General features: G+C 42.1%; 2 protein-coding genes across 2 annotated transcripts; one reads left to right on the forward strand and one right to left on the reverse strand.

Moving 5' to 3' along the window:
• Positions 1-34: 34 nt before the first annotated feature.
• tsg101a (tumor susceptibility 101a) lies at positions 35-9,807 on the forward strand. Its single transcript, XM_068723448.1, has 10 exons — positions 35-414; positions 1,491-1,578; positions 1,700-1,765; positions 2,299-2,462; positions 2,756-2,882; positions 4,046-4,103; positions 4,341-4,435; positions 7,389-7,591; positions 7,712-7,951; positions 8,354-9,807. Exons 1-10 carry the CDS (start codon positions 373-375, stop codon positions 8,441-8,443), a joined length of 1,173 nt encoding a protein of 390 aa, XP_068579549.1. The 5' UTR covers positions 35-372; the 3' UTR covers positions 8,444-9,807.
• A 424-nt stretch (positions 9,808-10,231) lies between these two features.
• ldha (lactate dehydrogenase A4) lies at positions 10,232-16,349 on the reverse strand. Its single transcript, XM_068723449.1, has 8 exons — positions 16,242-16,349; positions 14,453-14,578; positions 13,942-14,059; positions 13,644-13,817; positions 13,363-13,536; positions 13,063-13,180; positions 11,631-11,754; positions 10,232-11,490 (listed from the first exon to the last, which is right to left on the reverse strand). Exons 2-8 carry the CDS (start codon positions 14,576-14,578, stop codon positions 11,326-11,328), a joined length of 999 nt encoding a protein of 332 aa, XP_068579550.1. The 5' UTR covers positions 16,242-16,349; the 3' UTR covers positions 10,232-11,325.
• Positions 16,350-17,293: the final 944 nt, after the last annotated feature.

The following is a 17,293-nucleotide window of genomic DNA, read 5'->3' on the forward strand; positions in this document are numbered from 1 at the left end:
TCGTCTCCTGCTAACGTCACATGCATACCGGAAGTAGTCAGGTGGAATACCGGAAATTCCTTTTGTTGACCATCAGATATTTGTTTTTCGGTCCTTTTCTGGATCGATTAACTAGTTGTTTTTGTAATTTTTTTTTGTATTGCATTTTGGCGCGTTGACAACAGAGTTATTACTCGTGTTGGACTGGAGGGCTTCATATAAACACCGAATCATTGTAGTGGGGCCCGAGGCTGGGCTAACTTTAGCCTAGCATTCAGTGAAGTCCTGCTAGCCAGCAATAGCTTGTGTTAGTTGTCAGTGTAGCTGGGTTATAAGTCAGCCGTTCACTCACCTAGGTTAACTCATTGATAAGAACGGTGAAAACAAAAAAACATGGCAGTTGTTAACGAAGGTGCCCTGAAGAAAATGCTGAAGGTAGGTGTTACGGTGTCAAGCTGGCCAACAGTAGCACGTTAACTAGCTAATGTTACCGATACCAAACATGACACTGTCGGTAAACGTCAGCAGGTTAATATTTCCTGGAATGGGTAATGCCTAATGTTCGGTCTGTATTCTCTTTAAGTTTAGTACGTTACACATATGGTTTTGTTAAAATGTTTTTATACATTTAACTGAGATCCCTCGTACAAATATGTGTTAACACAAAGTTAGCTGTTACGTTTGTACCATCTAGCATAGCCAGCTAAGCCAGCTAACATCACTAAAACGTTAGCTGTGAACTATAAACATATGTTTAAACCACCATTCATAGTTTGTATGTATATAAGTTAATTAAATCTTTTTAATTTTACAATAACGATCCAGCATGCCAATGATGTACAGCTTATTTACCACAACAAATACCACTTTTGTATGTCATATGTAGTTGAATATGTTCCCTTGTGAATAAATGTAATAATCTAAACTTTATTGAGGATTTGTACTTGTACTATTTTACTATTAGTACTTAATGTTGTGTTTGTTATTATAAAATTAAGAATTTCTGGGTCAATCAGCCATTTTTGATCACGTACAGTTTTATTGATGTTCAGAATTTAAGTTTGATTTACAGGTTGAATTTAAGCATTATATGTACTTCACAGTTGATCACAATTTCGAGTGTAGTTCTTTTCAAAGGTTTGAGACAAACATCACAGATGTCGTCGAATTGTGTACAGGATCAGAATGAAATTGAATAACTCAGATTTAAGTGTAAGTCTGACATCAGTGAACCAAGCCCTGAGTTTATACTTTGATGTTGAGGCTACACTTTTTCACAATCAAACCCTAAACTGTGCCTTTCAATGACCTAATATGAAAATGTTTTTATATATAGTCAGACAGCAAGTAAACAACTGCAAACTATGGGCTAAGTCAAAATGACTTCCAACATAAATTATTAAGCTTGTTAGTTATCAGCTCTGTCCAAATGTGTTACCTGAGTGTCTTAACTTTCAATATACTAACAAACATTACTTTTTCCCTTTTCATCTTTTGTTGTCATTGTCCAGCAATACAAATACAGGGATCTTACTGTTCGGGAGATAACCAATGTTATCTCCCAGTACAAGGACTTGAAGCCAGTCATGGATGCTTATGGTAAATTGATACTGATCTCCTGTTTTTTAACTGTCTAGTCTCAGTTATATATTGTGTGCTTAACTTATGGTAAATATCCACATTGTTTTGCTTGTTGACATGAGATCTTCTTCAATTTCAGTGTTTAATGATGGCTCCACAAGAGACCTGATGAGCCTGACAGGAACTGTCCCAGTGAGCTACAGAGGTAAAGAATGTTTACCTTTCTCTATCAATGTAACGAACAAAAAAACATATTACTTGTTTTTCAGAAGCTGAAAGACTGGGGCATATAAACTGTCAAGTTTTGCTTCTTTGCTCACCTACTCTTTCACTGTAGCTTGCTCTATTTATCTTACACTTTTCAAAATCAAACTTGTCATCTCTAGGCTCAAGTAGAGTAAGTGGAAAATGGGAAAATGCCTAATTGTGTCAGCTATTTGATACATCTTATAGTGAGCATCAAGCCAATTTTGGGTTTGGGAATTACTAACATACATTGTTATCTTACTTGATACCAAGACACGGTTGCAATAGATTTTTAGCCTGTACAATTTAAATGTGTTTTTATATACAGTACATAATAATTCTTGTTTGCTTCATGTAGAGGTCCAAATTCAAAAAAGTTTGCCTCAAAATAACAAAGTTCTCAAGTGTAGAGTGGAGTGATGATGATGTTGAGACTTAATAAAATATGATGTAATCATATTATAACATAGTTTATGTTTGTGTTTCGTTCAGGCAATATCTACAACATACCAGTGTGTCTGTGGTTGCTGGACACATATCCCTACAACCCTCCCATATGTTTTGTCAAACCTACCAGTGCCATGATGATCAAAACTGGCAAGCACATCGATGCCAATGGCAAGATCTACTTGCCTTATCTACATGAGTGGAAGCATGTAAGTGTGAGGTCTTGAGTCGCTATTTGTAATTACAGACTATTTAGGCAAGGAAGACAAACATAATAGTAGTATAATAGTATATTATAATAGTAAGTTAAACTGTAGCTCCCTGGAATATTTTCTATACGTCTACCAGTCAATGAGGACTGAATGGCACAATTTTTTTGGGCCGTAAATGTACCTGCGGCTCTAGATAATATTTGTGGTTTTCCTGTTGGATCATTCAAAGTAGCATTTAGCATTTGTTGTCTTGCTTAATGAAAACATGCACTTCTTTGTATGTCTTACAGCCTCAGTCAGACCTGTATGGTCTGATTCAGGTGATGATTGTGGTTTTTGGAGAGGAGCCTCCTGTGTTTTCTCGCCCCACCACACAAGCCCCCTATCAGGCGTTCCAAGCAGCCGGACCCCCTAACCGTGAGCGACATCCATTGTTGTTGGGTTGCAGGCCAATCTTAGTGGCCATAGTATTGTCTAATAGTGTCAGAAGAACAGGGTGACCCAAAGACTATAAATACTTCTATTAGCACCATATCACTTTGTATGAAAACGTACCTCTAAGTACACTGAAGCGTGTTTCTGATATGTTGGGCCACCCATTTATATTAACGATGGTAGTCTAAATATTAAGAACACCTCTCAGTAGGCAATTCAATTCATAAGCACCACAAACTACAGCTTCCAAAATATCCAAAGAGTTGAATAATCACCTTTCTTGAACAGTTTAAAGTGGCAATCTCGAAGATTTTCACAATCTATCGGCAAATGAGGTAACACAATGGTGATTGAGTTTATGGTCCACTGATGAAATTATTGCAATATTTATATTTTTGCAGCATTCCTGGAAAAAAAATGCTGTAATTCAGTTTTTCTCCATTGTATACACACAAAAAATGGAGCTTTGCACACAATCAAGCTCATGTATTAACAAAAAGACTCCAGACTGCTAAACTCTAAGCACCCTCTCCATTGTTTTCACTTAAATACAAATTCTAAACCAACCAGAAAAAGACAAATTTAAACCTTTGTGAGGGTGAGATTGCTTTAGATTTAGCGAGGTGTACTTAAGAAACTGCCAACTGTGTGTAGTATATCCCAATAAATGATTAGATCATCTTTTACTAACATTTTTCTTCTAATCGATCTTCAAAGGCGTGACTGCTGATATGTTACTTGTCATAACTATGAATAGAATTGCTTATTCTGTTGCTTACTATTTTATATTTTACAGCTGAAAGCTTGACATTGAAACAAACAAAATACCAGATTTAGCAGAGCCATGTATGCTCCCCTGGGTGGCAGTGGTTTAGGTAGGTTCACATCAGAATGTCATAAGTCTTCCACTGAGACAATATATTGAAGATTATTCCTATTATTGCTAATGCTCATGCATTATTGGGGCTCATGCCTTAATATTGCATTATGGTTTGAGTGATGCATTTATCTCCTTAAGCACTAGATGGAGCTCAGATACCACTACAGCACACCATGGAAAAAGTCTTTGTGAGAATGAAAGAGATGAATAATATTTTCACCTGTATGTCCTCGGATCTAATAGTTTCACTATCTCTCTACCTCAGCTTCCTATATGCCTGGCATGCCTGCAGTCTCACCCTACGGCCCAAATCCTAACCCGGGGTAAGATATTTGCTGAGCACTTCTCAAACCTCTCCTCCAGTGAACTCGTGCATGTTGTACTTCCAAACAAACCTGTCCTGGCATGTTTGTTTTTTCATAGTTTATTTAGCAGCATATCAAACAGAAGCACTGTTATTAGTGAAACAATTTGCAACGGGTTCAGTTACATTTCGAGCAAAAATTTACAATGGTTAATATAAGCAATTGACTATTTTTGTATCATTAAACTATTTGCAGAGGCTATCCGGGATACCAATACCCAGCAGGCAACTCTTACCCAGCCACTGCTGGATCTGCACACTACCCCACCCAGACTCCGGTTTCCACAGTGGGTATGTATCACATTAAGTATCGGGGGGGTTGTATTTCTTTGTCATGGTTAAAAGTTTTAAGTTCAAAATTAGCACAGGTTTCAAATGTTTTTTTTACAAACTTCACAAGCACAGCAAGATGCAGATAATATGTCCACTCAGAAACTGGTATTTTCTGCACTCTTCTGTTTTGTGTTCGTATTACAACACAATGATTCAACACTTAATTCACCCCTGATAAAAACAATACATGTTCTCCTTTCTATGGCCCTTAGTTAACTCTGAACTCAGACGCTTGACATTTTGACTCTAACTCTCTCGCCCTCTGGTTGACTTCGATGGCGCGCTGAGCCACCAGTGAAAGGTCGTTAGTGTAACCAGAGTGGGGAGCATTAAAGGCCAAAGGGTAGGATGGATCTGATGGGGAAAGGCACAGCCTCCAGCCATCACACCCTACACCTCAGACACAGTTTTATATTTAGGCTGGCGACAGTAACTCCACACAAAGACTGACCTATGATCAGGGGACCCATCTGCTGCCCCAACATCAACTAACAGCACTGCACTGAAACGCTGGTCAAGGACCAGCATGCAGGAGGAGCTGTGAACCATATTTAGTAAAGGAGAAGAAATGGGTTCGCCTGTAGACTGCTCCGATCTCAAGACTGAATCAACTCTGACATTTGTAGTGCTGACTCCAGACTACACATAAGGTGGTCTTGACTCTGAAGACATCCAGCAGTGCATTTACTCTTACACAACCTGGTATGCATCAGCTTTTCAGGCTTTAGTTTGTGATGGTGTTTTATTGACTATGTCTTAATATACTAGTGTTTTGGTCGTAGTCATGTACATATACATGGAATCAGAATCAGAAACTGTTTATTGCCAAGTATGTTACACATACAAGGAATTTGGCCACATGATTGGTGCAGTAAAAACATTTTAATATAGAAAATATGAAAATTTACAACTATAAACTATTTAAAGTAAATGTAAAACAAAGTATATTATAAAGTGTCACGTGTATAGTAAAAGAGAAAAGATGTACAAAAGTAAGACATTTTTTTCGGGATATAGTGTCTGAGTCAGTGGGGGTCCCGGGCTTTATTGATGAACCCAACTGCAGATGGGAAGAAACCGTTCTCGTGATGGACCTCAGCCTCCTGAAATCCACAACCATCTCCACTGTCTTTAGAGCGTTGAGCCCTAAGTTGTTTAGTCCGCACCAGGTCACCAGATGGTCAACCTCCCACCTGCAGGCGGACTCATCCCCACCAGAGATGAGTCCAATGAGGGTGGAGTCATCTGGTGCCTGGAGGTACAGCTGTTGGTATGCAGGGAGAAGAGCAGAGGGGAAAGAACGCAGCCTTTGGGGGGAACCGCTGCTGATGGTTCGAGAGACTGAGACATGTTTTCCCAGCTTCACATGCTGTTTCTGGGCATGTGCAGCTGAGAGAGCTTGTCATGCAGCAGAACAGACCTGTTACAGACCTGTTGGCTCTGTAGGCAAACTGCAGGGGGGTCCAGGAGTGGGTCAGTGAGGGTTTTTAGGTTCAACAGCACCAGGCGATCAAAAGACTTCATAACCACAGAGGTCAGGACGACGGGCCTGTACTCATTAAGTCCTGTGATCCTTGTTTTTTTTGGGGGACGGGGATGATGGTGGAGGCTTTGAAGCAGGCTGGTAGGTGGCATGTCTCCAGGGAGGTGTTGAAGATGTCTGTAAACACTGGAGACAGTTTGGGCTGGCTGCTTTGCGGGGTTCTGACTTTTAAACAGCCTGTTGACGTCTCTCTCCAGAATAAAGAGAATAGCCATTGAGATGGGGGGGGGGGGGGGCTGGGGGCTCTGGGATGGGTGGTTAGGAGGCATGGGTCCCTGAGGAGCTGGGGGAAGGGGACCTGTTGGTCTGGAGCTGGCGGATGGGGTCATGGGGGATGGGGTCAGGACTCTCCCATTGTCTTTCAAAGCGTCAGTAAAACTGGTTCAGCTTGTTTCGGCGGAGGTCATTCATGGAGTGGGGGGGCTTTGGGCTTGTAGTTGGTGGAGACCTCTCCAGCTGGTGTTGCAGTTTCTCAGAGTACTGTCGTTTAGCATCTCTCACCGCCTCGCTAAACGTGCATTTTGTCCCTTTGAACACGTCCTTGTCCGGACTCCTAAATGCCTCTTCCTTTTGCTACCTTAGCTGTCTGAGTTCAGCTGTGAACCAGGGTTTGTCATTGTTTTGACTCACCCTGGTGTTTATTGGAGCACAGAAGCTGATGTATGACATCACACCCTCTGTGTACTGTGCACTCATCCAGACTGTTGGTAGCAGGTCTGAAAACATTCCAGTTTGTTCAGTCCAGCACGTCCGCAGATCCTGAAGCAAACAATGAATGCTAACTTTGTTAAACAGAGCTTTAATAAAATACATACGACATAATATAATATTAAATGTATATAAATTAGGGATGGGTCATGATTTTTGGTTTTCAGAATAGTCAATTATAAATAATGGAAAAGTTAATGCGACTTTTCGTCTTGTCTTTAAAAAATATGTTGAATAGTATTCATGCTTGAAACCTGTTGATGTTACTCAATACACTGAAAGACTATCATAATCTACGGCCATATAGTTTACACAAGGCAGTGTTACTGCTGGGATGTTCTACTGGATTGTTAGAGTTTATAAAGGGGTTTTCCAGTAACTGAGTATAAAGTTGTTAAGATGTGTCATAAGTATCCTACTTCAGTTTGTATAACTACCTCCTTTGCAAGGTCATTCTGATGACACTTGTCATTTTGGATACCAATCAAAAAAGGATAATCATTTATTTTTATTCTAAATTGAAGTCATTTTATCAAGATGGTCAGTTCATCCCTCCCACCTTGCTCAGGGTAGGATATTTGTTTAGTTTTTTTCAAAGTGGTTATAATCTGTTTTGCCTGTTCGCTGTCTAACACCACCCCTTAACGTCTTCTTCTTAAGGCCCGAACAGAGACGGCACCATCGGCGAGGACACCATCCGTGCATCTCTGATATCCGCTGTGAGTGACAAGCTTCGCTGGAGGATGAAGGAGGAAATGGACAGAGCTCAGGCGGAGCTGGACGCCCTGAAGCGAACAGAGGAGGATCTGAAGAAAGGACATCAGAAGCTGGAGGAGATGGTCTCAAGACTGGACCAGGAAGTGGTGAGAAATCCTCTTCTTGCACCTCTTTTACATTTGTATTTTTTTCGGTCCTCTACTTTCCACCTATTTGGTCTACAATAAAAATAAAAATGTAAATGTTTGTAATCATGTTTCTACTAGTCTGAGGTTGACAGGAACATCGAGCTGTTGAAGAGAAAGGATGAGGAGCTGAGTGAGGCCTTGGAGAAGATGGAGAACCAGTCGGAGAACAACGACATCGACGACGTCATCGTGCCCACAGCTCCGCTGTACAAACAGATCCTCAACCTGTATGCTGAAGAAAACGCTATTGAGGACACTATCTTTTACCTCGGAGAAGCCCTTCGCAGGGGCGTAATAGACCTCGAGGTTTTTCTTAAGGTGACCACATCAACACAACTACAACTAACGTACGACACAATGTCTAATCAGCCTGCATAGTGAAAACGACACGTTAGCAGAGTGGCAGTTCTCTATCTGGGTCTACACAGGAGGCCTTCAGACACAGTATTGAGTGTAGGTCAGAGCCCAACACACAATCACTATAATAACGTGTTAAAACAGAAGTAAATAGACTTGAAGCGTGAACTGTTTTTTCGCGGGTATCGTGCAGCCTCTATAGACCGTTGTATTGGTTAAAAACAGAAGCTTATCTGTTCCTCAAGTGAGACGAACGCAGCTGAAACGCCTCCCGTGTAGACACTCCTTAAGAGACATGGACCAGTACACACTTGAGTCCTCTGTGGTTTTAGCCTTAATGACTGCGAGTCTCTTTTGTTACAGCATGTTCGCCTTCTGTCCAGGAAGCAGTTCCAGCTCCGTGCCCTCATGCAGAAAGCCCGCAAGACTGCCGGTCTGAGTGACCTCTACTGACCCCTGCTGACTACCAGGAAGCGTTTATACTTTCACGCTCTCTAACTCTCTCCTCCTCCTCTTCTGTTTTATTCCCCCTTTTAATGTCTTCTTGTAGCTCTCCTCTTTTTAATCTCAAAAAAATCTGTTCTTGTAAAGCAGAAATCTGAACAGCAACAACAGAGAACGATTGGAAACACAACCGCCATGAAGAACTGGGCTGTCCTGTGTTGCCACAGTTCTCATAGGACATCATTTGTATTTTGATCTGACCAAATACTTCATTGAGATCATTATCAGTCGTGGCCCTTTTGCACCAATATTAGATAAACACCACTGTGACCACATTGTGAACCAGGAACTGCGGTTGAAACTAAAACATGCTTAACGCTCATGCCATGTTGGTGTAAGTGAGGTGGGAGCTTATTTTGTGTTTGTGGGTTGGCATACAGTGAGACAGTGTGTCGACCTGTATATGTTGCAGTGCAGGGGGAGCCTACAGATTCTGTTCGCAGTCGCTTTTCCAGACAAAGTCATTTGGCTAGTAAGCACAAATTGTTCGGGGCTGGTAGAGAGGGGCTTTGTAGAGAGAGCCCCATATGGCCCCTCCTCTCATAATGAAAAGGTTACGCTCTGATATAAATACCCAGGGCAACCTTTCAGGAAGGACATGGGGTTCAGCCTCAGGGTTTAATTCTGCATGAGGTCTGGGTCATGTTCAGTGGCCATGGAGTCAAAGGGATCACTTTTCATACAGTAGAGGTGATGATGAACATTGATGAGGAACTGTATTTCTTCACTGTCTTGTTTGGGTCTTTTAATGGGCTAAATTTCGAGCCCCCCTTTCCATTTGATCACATTACTATTTGTATTTCCGCTTTCCCTGTCTCTTTCCGAGGGTGTGAGAGGTTCTTTGTGTCAGCTGCTCAGGTTCGCCCTCCAGTCTGACTGCATTAACCAGTCCATCATGTACAAGGGTTGATTTACTCTGTACAGTGTCTCTGTTGAAGGTGGATGAGAGTCCTGACAGGCTTTATTCAAAGGTGTTTTTTTTTTTCTTTACTTTTCTGTTTTCCCTGTGCTGTCCACTTATTCTCAGGCCTGATGAGAGGGTTAGGTTTTCAGTAAAATAAAGGAAAAAGTTGTGAATAACGCCAGAGCTTTGGAGGGTGCAAAAAAATAAGATATTGTACTAATCAAAAAGTTAACTTATGTAAAGTTTTCAAACATGTCTCATTTAAATTAGCCTTTTACTAAATGCACTTTGAATTGTATGATAGAATATCTGCTGTTTTTTTCTTGTTTCCAATTCAACCGTAGACCACCTGTTCTTTTTATATCTGTAGATTTATGTAAATCAGTACAAATAAAAAAATCTGATTTAATGATTCATCTCTCATTGATCAATATACTTTCTCAATATGTTTTTTCACAATTGTTTGAAAAGCAGAAAGTGACATCTAATAGTGTTTTCTGTCGCAGACACCTGCTGAACAAACCCAAACCACAGAAATGACTTAAATGTTTGTGAACTAGCTGTAATCAACAATTTCTCACTGATTAAACACAATCATTTTTAAATACTTATTCATAAGCAGGTGTAGCAGCATTTACCAATATGATCACCATGCCACAATGTCACATATTGAAGCATGGGATTGAATTTTAATCTCCTGAATAAAAAGCTCTAATCTGCCTGGTGTGTTGACACACAGCTGTGCACTGAGAGTGGCTGAGTCAGCATCCCTGGAAGCACATACAAACTGCCTTTTGCTAATTTGGATGACAAACGAGAGAGGACAAAGGACAGACTTGTATCATGATCCTGGCAGATTTATTGGATGTTACTGCAAATAAAAAAACAATTTCCAGCTGCCATGACAGGTTCAGTTCCTCAGTGAGTTAGGTGATTAATAAACTATGTCTAAACTGTTGTAACAGCAATACATAAATAGATCTTAACAGTATTAACAGCTATAAATAATACCATAATTTTTCTCTTGATGTACTCTATTCAGTTTGAGCAAAATAAATACAAAAACCTTTGAGGGTGTTTAGTGTGTGCTAACAAACACCTTCAAGATTATTACCTTGTGTTACGATTCATAACCTGACCCTAGGCTGTGATTGTAGCTAACTATTTGCCACTGGCTCTCTGTTATCTCTTTGCTGAGTTCAATAATGGTACGTCTTAGATGTAACCTTACATTGTTTATTCATCTGTCAGTGCATTTGTGGTTTTTGCTTGTGTACAAAAGCTTCAATGCCAACCAGTAAACGTAGCATTACCTTTCTCAAATGATAAGCTGCTTTGGTATAACAGGATTTTGGCCCGGTGTTATGCAGCAGTGTCATTGTGACTATAGCTGGATGTGAAGGCCTCCTCATAGGGAATGGAATGTCTCCATTATACGATAAATAAAACAAACAAAAACAGATTATCAAGTGGAGAGAAACAGCTGGCAACAATCACAGAATAAATATAAACTACAAACAAGGAGTGTACAGAAGAAACTGCAACAGTGCACGGTTAACATACAGTACGTAGAATGTAAACGCTCAATCTACAAAGGCCTTTTTTATGTGGACAGGACAACAAATAGACACATCATTCCATCTAAACACAAACTGAGCACAAAAGGCTGAAGGTGGGAGTTAGGTTTCCGAGAATTCAGACACAGATGGAGGACGACAGAAGGGAGGCAGCAAAGGAAAATGATACTGATATGTGAATATCTGAAGGGAAAAATCTAGCTTCCCCTGGTTTTAGCTACAAACACTTAGCCTTTTCAGACACTCAGAAGTTTCATTCGACTGTTGCAGTTAGGGGCAAAGGAGGTACAGTAAGAGGGAGACAACCACACAGTTTCGAGCTTGGATTGGAGACTTCAGAGGAGCGCTGTTCACAGGGTGAGCTCCTTCTGTACGCCCCACAGGGTCTCAGCGCTGGTCACCAGCTGCTTCTCTTCTGCGGGCTTCAGTGTCATGTGAATGACATCCGTCAGGCCGCTGTTGCCCAGGACACAAGGGATGCTGAGGAAGACCTCATCCTTCACCCCGTGCATGCCCTGTCAGAGGAAGGGGGCGTCATTTCACAACATATGAAGAATGTACAGTATGTTCGTGGAAACTAATTAATGCGGTGAATTTCGTCGTGCAGGATTTGCCAAACAGCTTAATGTGTGGCTTGCTCCCAGTCTTCTCTCACCTGGACCAATGTGGACACAGGGTGCACTTTGTGCAGGTTCTTAACGATGCTCTCCACCAGGTCAGCCACAGACATACCGATGGCCCAGGAAGTGTAGCCCTTCAGCCTGATAACCTCGTAGGCCCTGCAGTGCACACACATAATAAGGAAATAAAATCAAAGTGAGAACGGCATGTCTTCTATACTGAAGACAAAAACAATCAAGTTATTAGTCTGCTTTGGTATTTGGGACTGCGTCATCTTCCTCTAACACCCCTCATCCATCTTCTTTCCAGATGTTTTCCTGCTGTTTATCCCCAGGAGAGAAGTGTTAAATTGATTGATGCTTGCATGTTCGTTTGCTTTAGTTCAAGTTCATTATTGTCATTCTCATATCTTTGCTGTGCTGAGCTTGATGTATGCATGTATGCGGAGTGTTAAAGAATAAATCTGGTCCATGCGAGTTAGCTGGCTGAACCTGATGATGAAGGTAGTGCACCAAAACATTTTTTAAATTGGCTCCTTCGTCTGGATTTATACAGTACAGTTTCGTAAGTATTATTTCAAAAATAACGTGAACAGACTCTGATGTCTTCCGGTTTCATACACCTAAAATGTCAAACATGACAAAAAAAAAAGGTGTAATATGTGTAAAATAAGGCCTGTGCTCTATTGGCCATGTAGATGGGGAATCATGCTCCTTTGCTGATTGTCTTTGTTCTCCATTGAGACATCCATCGGGTACATTCACCCTTTGTCTCCGTCTCTCTTCTACCTTTTATTTTATACCTGAAACCGTTGCAAACATTTATCACCTATTGTGCTGTACACCGTTGACCTCTCGCTACTGCGAGATAAGTCAGGTTGGTCGGACGGTGTAATAATGGCGCAATATCAAAGTGTACAGGCCAAACTGTTGCAGCACTTACCTTCCGAAGATAGAACACGGATTCACATGACGAAATACAACAACGGGCATAAGTAACAAATACAGCAGTACTATAGCAAACCTGAGCGCAAAAGTGAGGCCATGAGCACAACTGTACAGTATTATGTTACAGACAGCAGCACAGCTATTGTGTTTGTACTGGCTGCCAGCTGCAGTAAGCCCTGTGGTGTATACTGTGAGCACGCCTCTGCTTGCCGGTTGGCATACAGCCCTGGTTAAATTCCTCACCAGGCATAGCCAGCTCCAATGGATTCAATTGTGCCTCTGGCATTTTTTGTCATTGTGATATATAGTCAACTGTGACTGAAAGCCACTAAACCCTAAAAGGTCTGTCTCGATAGAACATAGTATGCATGGCTCCCATCTCAGTGCTGGACACATGGCCCGTATGCACATGGCTGTTTGCATTGCAGATCAGAATGATGAGCCAAAATGTGGTTTGCAGGGAGTTCAGAGAGGGCTTTGAGCTCATTGGTTGATTACTGGAAAATGATTTGTACTCACCCATCAACCACCATCTTATGCACAGCCTTCCAGTTCTCACTGTCACCCTCGGCCCCCATCTGTGGGTTGAGGCCCTGCAGAGAAACTCCGGCAACATTCACACCGCTCCACACAGGCACTGTGAGAGACGGACAGACACACAAGCAGGGAAATATTAGTTAATCCCTGACCACAGATTCTATACATCGAGGCAATCACGTCAGCATTAAACATGCAGTTGATGTATTAAAAGATTTGCGGCAGACCAACAAAGCGGTACAGTGGACGGGCTGATTTTATTTTTAGTTAAGAGCTGCATACCACTGGAGTCTCCATGCTCTCCGACGATCCATCCGTGGCAGCTGGCAGGGTGGATGTTGAGCTTCTCTCCCATGAGGTGGCGGAAACGGGCGGAGTCCAGGTTGGTGCCGGAGCCAATCACGCGGTGGCGGGGGAAACCACTCAGCTTCCAGGCCACGTAGGTCAGGATGTCCACTGGAGGGTTAAGGGGACAAAAAAAAAAAAGATGATCATGTCATCCGCGCTATCTGAAGCCACACCTTCTCTCCTCCCTCACTCATTCACACTACGGTCTGTCTAACCTGGGTTAGAAACCACCAAGATGATGCAGTTGGGGCTGTACTTGACGATGTTTGGGATGATGAACTTGAAGATGTTGACGTTGCGCTGCACCAGGTTAAGGCGGCTCTCGCCTTCCTGCTGGCGGGCACCGGCTGTCACCACCACTACTTTGGAGTTGGCTGTCACACTGTAGTCTGACAAACAGACAAGAGGAGAGACGTTCTGATGGAGCTACACAATGATAGTTTCAGTAAAAGCCAACTGGCATACCATAATGAAGGCAAGTTCTTCAAGAATCAAATTTTTGTACATTCTCACCTTTGTCTGCTACAATCTTGTGTGCCTTGAGGAAGAGGGAGCCGTGCTGCAGGTCCATGACCTCACCCTTCAACTTTTCCTCCATCACATCAACAAGGGCCAGCTCATCACACAAGTCCTGAACACATGCATAGAATTAGTCATTGTGACAACTCATCACACGCTTTATACAGTGGACCTTATATCACATGGATAAAGCTACAGTGAGGCTTATTCAAAGTGGCTGAACTCCAGGATCTCTAGGTATATAACATGGATATAAAAGTGAGGTTTTGAATTATACCAAGCGTTGCAGAGGCTGATTCCACACCTTCAAAGTCTGTTTGAATGTTTCTCAGTTCAGAGACTATTTTGCAAATCCTTATTAATCCATTCGTTGGTACTTTTATATTGTTAAAGTGTATCTAAGTTTGTACATTTCAAAGGTTTATCTAAAGCTCCTTATACCTCTATACTGTAATAACTCTGCACAGCCACACACACATCCCTCAACTCTTTTTCTTTTTCTCACCTTGAGCAGGACGCTCATGGCAGAGGCCATGCCCACCATGCCGACACCCACCACCGTCACCTTGTTCCTGCTGCCAACAGGCTCCTCCTTCATCACATGGCTGATCAGCTTATCCTTGGTGGACATCTGAGGTATTTTGGAAAGAGTAGGTAAGTGGGTAAATAGAGCATAAAAAGGGGGAGGAGGGGGAGTGGAATCAGAGAGGCAGTAAAGTACTGCTGCATATCGTATGGGACAGTGTGTTGTGTTGTTATTAATAGGCCACACAAGGGCCTACTTAACGTGACTGATTTCTCATCTGACAATGACTGAAGCAAACTTGGATTTCCCTTTTTTAAAAAACAGAAAGTATGCCCTTCTCATAATCCCAAAACATAACCTCTGACCACCCTAACTTCCGGTTCTGTACTCCTCACTCTTCTCTCGTGTTTATTTCCTTAAAAGGTTTGTGGAATTTCTTGCTTCACAGCACAACTCTGGGTCTCCATGGCAACCCCTTCCTGGGACAGTACTGCATCCCGTCTCTGGCTGATGTCACACACTACTACTGTGTGCTTCCTGGTTGGGTGAAGCATGTGTGAGTGCTCACGCTTTCAAGGGTTTACATCATCAGCATGACTAGATTTTCTCTCTCTGTGATGTGGAGACGAGCAAGTAGTGGAGTACATGACGGGATGAATACACTAACACCTTCCTTGAGAGGATATTTAAGACCTCTCCATGGCGTGTCTGCACACGTTAATCAAATATGGTAAGTGGGACAGTCATACCCAATATCCCTTTATCCAATTATCTCTCTCTCTCTCTCTCTCACACACACACACACACACACACACACACACACACACACACACACACACACACACACACACACACACACAGGTGAAAGCTTACAACATACCAGGCGCTGACCCTGAGGTGAGCGGAGTTTGTGCTTTACAAGAGGACCCTTTGTTAACTTATAGTAAAAGATTACTGCACTTCACTACCAACCAGATACATTACATTGTAGCCAGACTAAATGAAGATTACAGGAAGGATTAGTAGCTGAAAGAACTCAGTGTTATACAGTAATAACAAGATATCTGCAGCATTAGTGCTCTCACTAAGATCTGCTTCCCAATGGGCCGGCCTATGGATGCAGTGTATTTACTGATACAGGAAATGTCCCACAGACTGCTGTGTTGATGGTGGTCTCCATGGTCAAGCAGAGGTCAATACAAACCACCTGATGCAACAATAGAAACAGATTCAAACCACCTGCACTTTAGGGTTGTTATAATAACCTATATTATAGGGAAAAGGCTTTTGGGATATTTCCTATATTTAAATTAATACATTTTTCAATAAATTAATATTGAAGGTATATATGTCCGCAATTTATAACGACAATTTTATAAAACCCATTCATGCAACTGCAACAAGTAGGCTAAGAGATTTCCCTGGCAGGCCTACAGCCTGTTGCTTCATCCATTCAAAAAATCCATTCATTACATAAATTATATAAAACACTTGTAGCCGGAAGAGCAACCTCTCATAAACTGGAGTTGGTGCCGGGCTCATTCGCAAAAAACAATCAACACTATCGATAATGACCAGCGACACAGCCCGTTCCATGTCCTCACAATGGGCATCAGGTTGCTGAAGGCCCCCCCACCACCACCACCACCCTTAAAACTACTTCTGTCAATACAAGACAACGACTCAAAATAGATGAGTTTCCGGAGACGCCTGGAGTGTACACTACGTAATTAGGTTATATATATTTTAGTTAGCCGGGTTATCTTACCTTTAGGCTTCAGATAGACAGGTGGAAACACGAAGCTGTATCTGCTCCAATGCAGCTTTTCCGCAGAAGTGGTCCTGCAGAAGGGAGTCTCCCTGGTATTTAAAGACAACCTCCTCGGTAGACGTGACGTGCGCACATGGTAATGTGACCGGGTGGGGAGCTGCGCATGCTGATAGTCACGTCCCAGGCAGGATGCGGCGGTGCAATGGTTTCCAACCTGTGTGACGTTAGCATACGCTTCCTTTTTAACATTTTTGTCCGGTCCTAGGTGTCACCGTGTCTGTCCCAGAAGTGCGCTGTGTGCTTTGTTATAACACGACTTTGACTTGGCTTGACATTTAGCAAAGATGTAGCCTAACGTTAGTTAAAGAGTGATGGAATAAAAAGATGTTGCCGAGGGTGCTCGTCTGTCTTTTCATTATGCGTCACACAACTAGGCCGCAGCAAACAACCCGGATTTACTTTATGACATTTAAAAACACTTCCGATAGTAATGCTGCGTTAGCACGGCTGCTCCCGGCTGAACGTAATATAGTATCGTAACACGTGGAGTGGGGATTGCCTTGGAGTCCTAGCTATATGAATCATGTAGGTGATGTCATTTGTATGTTAATTTGTAAGTGGAGGCTAATTTTAGTTTTGGGGTTCACGTAATGTGACAGACACTGATAGGAAATGGTCAGTCTGGAAATGGAAAAGTACCGGTATGAAGGTAGCCGGGTTTATTACGTCACCTACCATATCAGTAGCATTTTAGCGCCCCCTCCTGTCTAGTTTAAGGTATTACAAGAGAGTGATATGACAAACTAACAATAAGCCATCTGTGTTACCTATCTGAGGAATGTTCTTATCCGATAGAGCTGATTTGACTGACAAAAGGCTTGCATATTAGTTACAACATAGCATTTCCATTTGTCATTGTTCTGGTCTACTATTTGGCCTGCACTGGGATTAAAGATCCGTGGTCTCAGACTGTCCAGTTCTAGATATACTGTGTGTGTGTGTGTGTGTGTGTGTGTGTGTGTGTATATAGTCTATAGTCATGTGGAATT

Source organism: Cebidichthys violaceus, unplaced genomic scaffold, assembly GCF_023349555.1.
Source record: "Cebidichthys violaceus isolate CVI_PGR_0920_01 unplaced genomic scaffold, fCebVio1.0.p SCAF_3, whole genome shotgun sequence".
Classification (NCBI taxonomy): domain Eukaryota; kingdom Metazoa; phylum Chordata; class Actinopteri; order Perciformes; family Stichaeidae; genus Cebidichthys; species Cebidichthys violaceus.